The 10,471-nt window shown below is 38.0% G+C and overlaps 1 protein-coding gene across 1 annotated transcript in view; it reads right to left on the reverse strand.

Annotated features, from left to right (window-relative positions):
• Positions 1-8,551, reverse strand: part of nup188 (nucleoporin 188) — a 47,887-nt gene extending 39,336 nt beyond the window's left edge. Inside the window, exon 1 of the mRNA XM_061932068.1 lies at positions 8,418-8,551. Coding sequence (XP_061788052.1) covers positions 8,418-8,443 — 26 coding nt within the window. The 5' untranslated portion in view covers positions 8,444-8,551. The remainder of the gene's footprint in view (positions 1-8,417) is intronic.
• Between the last annotated feature and the right edge of the window lie 1,920 nt (positions 8,552-10,471).

Here is a 10,471-nt window from a genome sequence, read left to right on the forward strand (position 1 = left end):
GGTAGCCAGGTAGGATGAGCACAGCTAAGGTAATAAAATATAGATTTGAAGGTACTTGCAGATTTAAGACACTTGATGGCAGTAGCGTATAAGCTATTGAACACTACACAGTAGTTTGGGAAGCAACTAATTAAACCGACACATTGGAAATATCAGGATGTTGCCGCAATGTCATTAAAACCAACAAAACTAAAGACAGGTTTATGTTATTGAGTTGATATATCAAGATGTCACAGTTTTTCTTCTCACTCCATGCAGAGAATCCACGGCAAGACAGAAAGACGGCGCAACCACACTAGTTATAAGAGTAGCGTCGTATGTGTGTGCTCATTTAAGAATGGCAGTGTGGAAGACTAAGGAGAGCAAGCACTATCCCCACTAGTGCATGCAGCACAAGTGGGGATAGGCGGTTGTGTACGGCAGAAAGAAGAATGAAACGACCAAATTGTAACGAATTGGGGGCCTCGTCATTTTGAAGAGAAGTGAAGAGTGTTACTCCCGACGAAAACATCGGCTCTGGAGGGAACATCTCCTCGACTACGGTCTGGGACCGGAAAGGTGTAGTTGATACTGTATGGTCTGGGACCGGAAAGGTGTAGTTGATACTACATTACTATATTATTGGCTGTTAGCATGTCCTTCCCATTGCTCACTTGCTCTGTGACACTTCCTGTTTCCTGGGTTCCCAGAGCGCAAGTGACTTCCTGAAACGAATATCGCTTCATAATTTCTGGTTTCTTCCGACCAAAAAATATAAATATATATCGAATATTTGATCAAACGCAGTTTATATTGATTTCGATGATGTGTCTATCGCAATATATATTGATATCGTATTATCAGCCAAGCCCTACCACCGTCTCATTTTATGTGATAAGCGGCATTATTTCATGTGACTTGCCGTATGTGGCCTGCAAAACAAAAAAGGTTGGAATTAATAAAGCATTTTCTGACAAAAATCATTAATTATTTCGATTTTGACAGAAAAATGTACTGCATCCAATTTCATATGCTGTTCACTTTAATATTATCTGATCCTGCAACATGCAGGGCAAGTTATCTATCAATCTATTAATAACAGTGATAGTAATCCAAGAGTTTCCTGTGCAAATTGTGTACCAAGGCTATTATACATTTATATTCACTTTTACATGACGCCATAATTGTGATGTGGCCCTCAATAAAAACGTGTTTGACACACCTGTTTTACCGTTTAACATATCTGATAACGCAACAAGGTATTCCAAGCATTTTTTGGGGGTTATCAAAAATACCTAAAGGGGAACTTTTTTAAAATGCTGTCTATTATTATGACATAAGCAGAGCCAATGAACAGTACTCTATTCCGCCCATAAACCCAAATAAAAAAAACATTCAAAAAGCGCCAACAATACTCCATTTGCATTTGGAGACTTGAATATTAACCATGTATTAGTGATATTGTTATTATAAGCGCTAACGCAGACAAACTATTTATAGCAGCGCCCTGATCACGAGCTTGTGTGCCAATGTTGACATGATCGACTGATCAGCTGTTTCCTTCACTGTCAAACTTTATTGTAGATGATAATACATGCCTCTCACCTGGATAGTAGGACGAGGACGTATTCCGACAAGTTGTTACACTTTGACAGCCAATTAAGACTCGGATATGACGAGAACGACACAATAAGACTCTTCGTTCCACCCGCCCCCTTTTTTTCTCGCAACGATTAGGTATGAGTCATTCTTCATCGGGAATATAACAAGATTCTTATAAGTCGGCGTTCTAATGACAGCCGACATTGTACAGTAAGTGAAGTTTTATTAAGTTTGTTGGCTCTCATGTGTGGAGTGAGCAGTAATCACTGATATATTTGGGGGGAAAAAAGCAAATGATGCATTTTTAAATCAATGAGTCGCGTATGCTTACATTTTGCAATTTTTTTAATATTATGTGCCTGTTACTACATTATATATATGCTTAAATAATTTATATAAAACCTTAATGGAGGTGTTTGGATGTTGTTTAAGGGATTAATAGTCAGAATAGCAGACTTTTGATTGCATTTATTTACTGTTAAGAATGCATTGAATAAAAATACATCCATCCTCATGTCTTTCATTAAAAAAGTGCAGTTCCCCTTGATATATCTGCATGTCCCCTTTATTTAAGATTTCAAAACAAGTTATATGTTAGATCAAAATCGATTCCCTATGCAAATTGTCTAACAAGGCTATTACTATACGTTTATATTCATATAGATCACTGTTACAAGTGGCCCTCTGAGGGCAGCCATAATTGCAATTAGGCCCTCAATAAAATCAAGTTTGACACCCATGTACTTGTGCTAAAGTGTATAGATATGTAAGCAGTCGTTTGTAAGCTTGGTAGCTAGCTCTTTTTTTATGTACTATATAGCTTGATATATTTTTATTTCAAGAGTTAGAGCACGTGTCAAACGCAAGGCCCGGATGTGGCCTGCCACTTCATTTTATTTGGCCCTCAAAAGCCTGGAAATAATATGTATCAATAAAGTACTGTAACTTTTCTTACTAAATGTATTATTTATTTCTATTTTGGGAGAAAGAAAAAAAAAGTATTCCATGTATTCGCAAATTATGTTAACTTACCGTAAATATTGTCTAATTATGCAAAAATATATTATCAAACATTCAAACCATTTTTTGAATAGAAATAAATATTAATAATGATTTCAAAGTAAGTTATCTAAGTGCGCACTGTAAAAGTAGCAAAAGATTTCATTGTAAAATTGGGAAATGTACTGTGTTTTTTACAGTATTTTTCTCTAAATGAAAAAAACAGTACTTTTTTTTACTGTAATAAACTGTGGTGCCGTTTTGGCATTTACAGTAATACACCGAAAAAATCTACAGTTGTTGATTGGCGGTAAAAAATAAATAAATAAAATAAAAACCTGGCAGCTCAGGTGCCAAATTTGTACTGTAAAATTGCAGGGTTTTTTTTTTATTTACAGTAAAAAACAAATATTGCAATAAAATTCTGGCAACTGAGCTGCCTATTTTTTTTTTCACCATAAAAACAGCAGTACTGTTTTTCCATTTACAGTAATATACACAGGTTTCGTACACCTTTTCCATGGCCAAATTCAAATACTTTTTAAGGACTTTCAAGATCAATTTTCCAGTTTTTCCAGTACCCTTCAAAAGGCGAAAACCAGTGTGAATCAATCCATAGCCTTGTTGTTTGAGGTCACCAAATGCTGTTTGTAGGAAAAATACTGAAAATCTGCTAAAACCTAAGCCTAATGTTGAACCAGCAGTTATCATTGACTGAATGGGGCATAGAAAATGAAGCAGTGTTTCTGTAGACTATTCAATGTCATTGGTGTTTGCAAACGTTGTTAACTTGTTTGTTTGTATCATAATTCATGCATACATCATGTTCATTAAAACGACAACCTCCCGGCATGATGGACCGATGCACCACTGTCCTCTTGGGGGCGACACAGAGCCGTATATACGCGGCTCTGGCATGACAACAACCTAATGTAAGGGCTCGTGCAAAGCCAACAGATCAAGCGTGCAGCTTTCATTTTTAAGAAAACTTGTTTTATTTTTTCCCATTTTATAATCAGCCTATTGAGTCAGACTGCCGAGAAATATGATGAACATTTCCAAGCATTTACAAGCACTTCACCCAAAATTCAAGGATTTTTCAAACTTTGAAAACAAAACATTAAAATCTAAGCATTTTCAAGGTTTTTAAGCACCCGTTACGAACCCTGTATACACTACCAGTGGAGTGCCATCAGGGCCTTCTCTGCTGGCCTAACATAACCAAAAATCATGATCATAATTAAAGATAAAAGTATTTTTTTAAATTTACTTTCCCTAAATATCTAAAAGTATTCATATTCTCTTCATGTCATATTATGCTCCTTCCAGCACTGTTGTTTTTAATTTATAGAGTTTTTATCCAATCAGAATTCAGCTGGCTTGTATTGCCATGCTGCAACAAATCTGCCAGAAGCCTTCAGATTCAGCAATGCTGGCGTCTGTGCACTGTAAGTGAACGGGGACATACAGTGATAGACAGTTGCAATAGCCAATCAGATCACGCGTTGTTGTCAGTAAGGCCTTTGTGATGGCCTAAGGCAGCTATATAGTGATGTTATGAGCCAGGTAACATAAGAACTCCATTACCCAGAATGCCACAGCAGTGAACCGCATGCGCAGTAGGCTTAATGTAGACATGCGGCAGCGGGATATTTTGATGAGCACGCTATGGAGTAAACTTTAAGAACTCAGCCAAAACGCCACGTCTGCATCTTTTATGATTACACAAGACAACACATATTTTGCAAGGCCATTTTTAAGAAGGCTATTTAAAGAGAAACCACATCTTGTGAGACCATGTCGGCCAACCCCAGCTAGCTCAGCTGTCGATGAAATGTGAGTTCAGATATTTTATTTCTTTATTTTTTTTAAGTTTAAAATGTTTTTTGCAATTTTAATTTTGACAGTACCACATAAGATATGTTTTAATTGCTGATGCGGGTTTATTGATTTTTAAATGCGCCAGAAAATAACCCGTTTTGTACAATGCCCAGTAGTGTGTAAATGTGTTTCTGTATAGTATTTCTCCAACAACGGTCATGTGGTGACATCAATAATGGTATTTTGAGAGGTAACCATTGAAGTCGGACATCACTGAAGGCCTAGGTGGGAAACGCACGGCCCGCCACTACACTTCGGCTAACTTATTGTGTGCAGTTTACACTCTTAATCAAAGCAAAGGACTACTTTCCAATGTGTTCCAAGCTCATTTTCACTGCAAGGCCAATAATAAATCAACCCTAAAGATTACAAACCATTTTCACCTTGATCAACACTCATAATAACTTGACCTGGTTTGTTCCAGATTATTTTAAAGAGCCACATTATACCGTATTTTCCGCACTATAAGGCGCACCTAAAAACCACAAATTTTCTCAAAAGCTGACAGTGCGCCTTATAACCCGGTGCACTTTATATATGGATAAATATTAAGATTCATTTTCATAAAGTTTAGGTCTCGCAACTACGGTAAACAGCCGCCATCTTTTTTCCCCGTAGAAGAAGCGCGCGGTGCATGCTGGGATATGTGACGTTTCATTTCCATTTGTGTGTTTATGTAAAGACCCCAAAATGGCTCCTATTAAATGTGTTGTCTGTCTAATTATAAATAATGCAGACGAGGCGTGTTAACTGAGTTCTCAACGTTTACTCACAGCGTGCTCATAACCACATTCTAACTCCCAGCATACAACGCTTCTCAGGGCTACCGCGCATGCTCGTAACTATCGTTGCATGCTGGGTAGTGTAGTTGTTATATTTGCTAGCTCATAACAGCACATTGAGAGACACGCTTACGCGCTTAATTCAATACTCGCCGTCATTCCGGGTGGATTGACAAAAGACCTCCAGCCGCTAGATATTGGTGTCAACAGGGCATTCGAAGCTAGACTGCTAACTGCGTGGGAACAATGGATGACAGAAGGCGAACACACCTTCACTAAGACGAGGAGGCAGCGCCAGACGACGCCAACATCTGCCAGTGGATCGTAAATTTGCCCAACTTTTCACTTCGGACACCGAAGACGAAGGATTTACGAATGAAGAATAACTTCAGAAAGTGAGCGCTATGTTTATTTTGTGTGTTGTGACATTAACGTTCGAGCAACATTATGTTGCTATTGCTCTGCACTATTTTGAATTTTACTATGTTTGTGATTGCACATTTGCGTACATTTTGGGAGTGAACAGAGTTGTTAGAACGCTGGTTTTTAATATATTATTAAAGTTTGACTGACCTATCTGACTGTTTTTTTGACATTCCCTTTAGCGCAGCGTAGGCGCGGCTTATAGTCCGGGGCGGCTTATTGGTGGACAAAGTTATGAAATATGCCATTTATTGAAGGTGCGGCTAATAATCCGGTGCGCCTTATAGTGTGGAAAATACGGTAAATGAAAGCAATCACTTTGGAATGCATTTCATCATGTATTCTTGGTTTTTCTGCAGCTTTAATGGCAAACTTGCATTTTTAAGCGAAGTCTAGTACAGTGTTTTTCAACCTGTTTTGAGCCAAGGAGCATTTTTTTCATAGAAAAAATCCGGAGGCACACCACCAGCAGAAATCATTTGAAAAATGAAACTCAGTAGACAATAAAAAGTCGTTGTCGCAATTGTTGGATATGAGTTTAAACCATAACCAACCATGAATTGATTAACGTGGACCCCGACTTAAACAAGTTGAAAAACTCATTCGGGTGTTACCATTTAGTGGTCAATTGTACGGAATATGTACTGTACTGTCTACAATCTACTAATACAAGTTTCAATCAATCAAACATGTCGAGGTGAAATTCTTACTCAATTTTTTACATTTTAGTTTTAAAAAATCAATTCATAAAAAGGGGAACCGGAGGGTGTGTTCTAACTATCGTGGGATCACACTCCTCAGCCTTCCCGGTAAGGTCTATTCAGGTGTACTGGAGAGGAGGCTACGCCGGATAGTCGAACCTCGGATTCAGGAGGAACAGTGTGGTTTTCGTCCTGGTCGTGGAACTGTGGACCAGCTCTATACTCTCGGCAGGGTCCTTGAGGGTGCATGGGAGTTTGCCCAACCAGTCTACATGTGCTTTGTGGACTTGGAGAAGGCATTCGACCGTGTCCCTCGGGAAGTCCTGTGGGGAGTGCTCAGAGAGTATGGGGTTTCGGACTGTCTGATTGTGGCGGTCCGCTCCCTGTATGATCAGTGTCAGAGCTTGGTTCGCATTGCCGGCAGTAAGTCGGACACGTTTCCGGTGAGGGTTGGACTCCGCCAAGGCTGCCCTTTGTCACCGATTCTGTTCATAACTTTTATGGACAGAATTTCTAGGCGCAGTCAAGGCGTTGAGGGGATCCGGTTTGGTGGCTGCAGGATTAGGTCTCTGCTTTTTGCAGATGATTTGGTCCTGATGGCTTCATCTGGCCAGGATCTTCAGCTCTCACTGGATCGGTTCGCAGCTGAGTGTGAAGCGACTGGGATGAGAATCAGCACCTCCAAGTCCGAGTCCATGGTTCTCGCCCGGAAAAGGGTGGAGTGCCATCTCCGGGTTGGGGAGGAGATCTTGCCCCAAGTGGAGGAGTTCAAGTACCTTGGAGTCTTGTTCACGAGTGAGGGAAGAGTGGATCGTGAGATCGACAGGCGGATCGGTGCGGCGTCTTCAGTAATGCGGACGCTGTATCGATCCGTTGTGGTGAAGAAAGAGCTGAGCCGGAAGGCAAAGCTCTCAATTTACCGGTCGATCTACGTTCCCATCCTCACCTATGGTCATGAGCTTTGGGTTATGACCGAAAGGACAAGATCACGGGTACAAGCGGCCGAAATGAGTTTCCTCCGCCGGGTGGCGGGGCTCTCCCTTAGAGATAGGGTGGAAGCTCTGTCATCCGGGGGGAGCTCAAAGTAAAGCCGCTGCTCCTCCACATCGAGAGGAGCCAGATGAGGTGGTTCGGGCATCTGGTCAGGATGCCACCCGAGCGCCTCCCTAAGGAGGTGTTTAGGGCATGTCCGACCGGTAGGAGGCCACGAGGAAGACCCAGGACACGTTGGGAAGACTATGTCTCCCGGCTGGCCTGGGAACGCCTCGGGATCCCCCGGGAGGAGCTGGACGAAGTGGCTGGGGAGAGGGAAGTCTGGGCTTCCCTGCTTAGGCTGCTGCCCCCGCGACCCGACCTCGGATAAGCGGAAGAAGATGGATGGATGGATGGATGGATGAATTCATAAAATGCATTAAAAATGGTGTAATAATAGTATTCACTGTTAGAAGAAACATAACTGCGATGTGGCCCTCAGTGAAAACGACTTTTGACACCTCTGGGCTAGAGGGTAGTCAAAGAGGCAAACAACAACACTAATGGAGGTATTCAATATTTCTTCGAACATTTAAAACCTTGCTTTGGTAAACTTTTAAGCGGTTTTCCCTTACATGTGAAGGTGCTTTATGTGTAGTTCTCTTTTATGACTAAATAAAAACAAGCTAGCGAAGTTGCAAGATTGAACGACAACAGAGAATACTTGAAGCGCTTTAAAAAAAAAAAAGCGATGCATCTTTAAACAGCCATCCATTTTTCTACCGCTTGTCCCTTTCAGCCGCCAACATCTCGCCTGCTAACTCAGTTCACAGCAGCATGCTGTTGTTGACATGCGGCAGGCACAAGAAGCCATTCAAACGGGTCCCACTGTTAGCACATGCTAAGCTAAATTAGCGGAGCGAAGAACCCCGGTGACACGTTTCTCAGCGAGAAGACCCAACAATGGAAGGCTTAATGAGCTACAAAATGCTGTAACGGTTTTTCCTTTTGACTACACGCGTATTGACTAATAATACCGCCGCAAAACTTGGTTAAAGTTTGCGGCTAAATAGCATACCTGAAGCTCATCTCCGAGTCCGCCATCTTCAGAGCTGCGCTGTGATTGGCTGCTGAGCTATGTCGTCACGCCTCACTTCTTCGTAGCTGTCGTCCAAGGGGGGAAAAAAACTACTTTATCGCTACCTTGTGGGCGGTGTTCAAGTGTAGCCAACAGTTATGAAGACGAATATCTTTATTTAATAACGTGACGAAAATTAAAGGAACTCTTTGTTCTTGTTTCGCGTTTTGACGCATTGTAGGCGGAATGTCTACGTTTTCCCAGCATTCTGAAACGCAACAGTAGGACAGCTGGACTGAGGGCAACATTTATACTTATTAGGCAAAGTGGCAACAGAATAATGTGGGGTGGTTGATAATGTGCAGCATGTGCTGATGGAGTGTAGGAAGTACAGCTAATTGTACAGTCTAGGTAGGAGATGGAGTTTAAAGGCAATTTTAGGGAAGGGGGAAAACAATAAAGAATGTAGTAGGTTCAAATTGGATATCTAAGATCACAGGTTTAAAGTATAGTTTTTTTTTGTTTTGTTTTTGTTTTTTAAAATTTCTCTCCCCTTTTGTTCTGTGTGGTTTTGTGTAAATACATATTTGATATGTATATACTATGGAAGTAGAATTGTCTCACGTCAACTTATATACATCAATATGATATTAATACATAGGCATATATTAATAAATATACAAATACAAATGTGATATACAAATAAATAATTTGTATAAATAAACGCGTATTTGTAAATATATTTTTGAGATTTAAAAATATATACGAATAAAATGTATGAATATAAAAATGTGACATACAAATAAATCCAGAATTTGTATAAATAAACGTGTATTTGTAAATATATTTCTGAGATTTAAAAACATATACAAATAAAATGTATAAATATAAAAATGTGACATACAAATAAAATCCAGAATTTGTATAAATAAACGTGTATTTGTAAATATATTTTTGAGATTTGAATATAAATATGCTTGATTTTGTATTTGTATTGAATTTGCATACGTGGATCGCTTTTTTGCTTTTGTGTCCATGAGACATTCCTCTTTGGAAGTAGAATTGTCTCTCATTAGCTTATATATATCAATATGATATTAATACATATGCATATACTAATAAATATACAAATACAAATGTGATATACAAATACATAAATAATTTGTATAAATAAACACGTGTTAGTAAATGTATTTTTGAGATTTAAAAATATATACAAATAAAATGTATAAATATAAAAATGTGACATACAAATAAATCCAGAATTTGTATAAATAAACACGTATTAGTAAATATATTTTTGAGATTTAAAAACATATACAAATAAAATGTATAAATATAAAAATGTGACATACAAATAAATCCAGAATTTGTATAAATAAACGTGTATTTGTAAATATATTTTTGAGATTTTAATATAAATATGCTTGATTTTGTATTTGTATTGAATTTGCATATGTGGATCGTTTTGTTGCTTTTGTGTCAATGAAACATTCCTCTATGGAAGTAGAATTGTCTCACATTAACTTATATATATCAATATGATATTAATACATATGCATATATTAATAAATATACAAATACAAATGCGATATACAAATAAATAAATAATTTGTATAAATAAACGCGTATTTGTAAGTATATTTTTGACATTTAAAAATATATACAAATAAAATTCCTAAATATGAAAATGTGACATACAAATAAATCCAGAATTTGTATAAATAAACGTGTATTTGTAATTATATTTTTGAGATTTTAATAAAAATATGCTTGGTTTTGTATTTGTATTTGTATTGAATTTGCATATGTGGATCGCTTTTGTGTCGATGAGACATTCCTCTATAGAAGTAGAATTGTCTCACATCAACTTACAGTATATACATCAATATGATATTAATACATATGCATATATTAATAAATATACAAATACAAATGTGATCTACAAATAAATAAATAACTTGTATAAATAAACACGTATTTGTAAATATATTTTTGACATTTAAAAATATATACAAATAAAATGTATATAAATATAAAAATGTGACATACAA

Source organism: Nerophis lumbriciformis, linkage group LG39 (genome assembly GCF_033978685.3).
Source record: "Nerophis lumbriciformis linkage group LG39, RoL_Nlum_v2.1, whole genome shotgun sequence".
NCBI lineage: Eukaryota > Metazoa > Chordata > Actinopteri > Syngnathiformes > Syngnathidae > Nerophis > Nerophis lumbriciformis.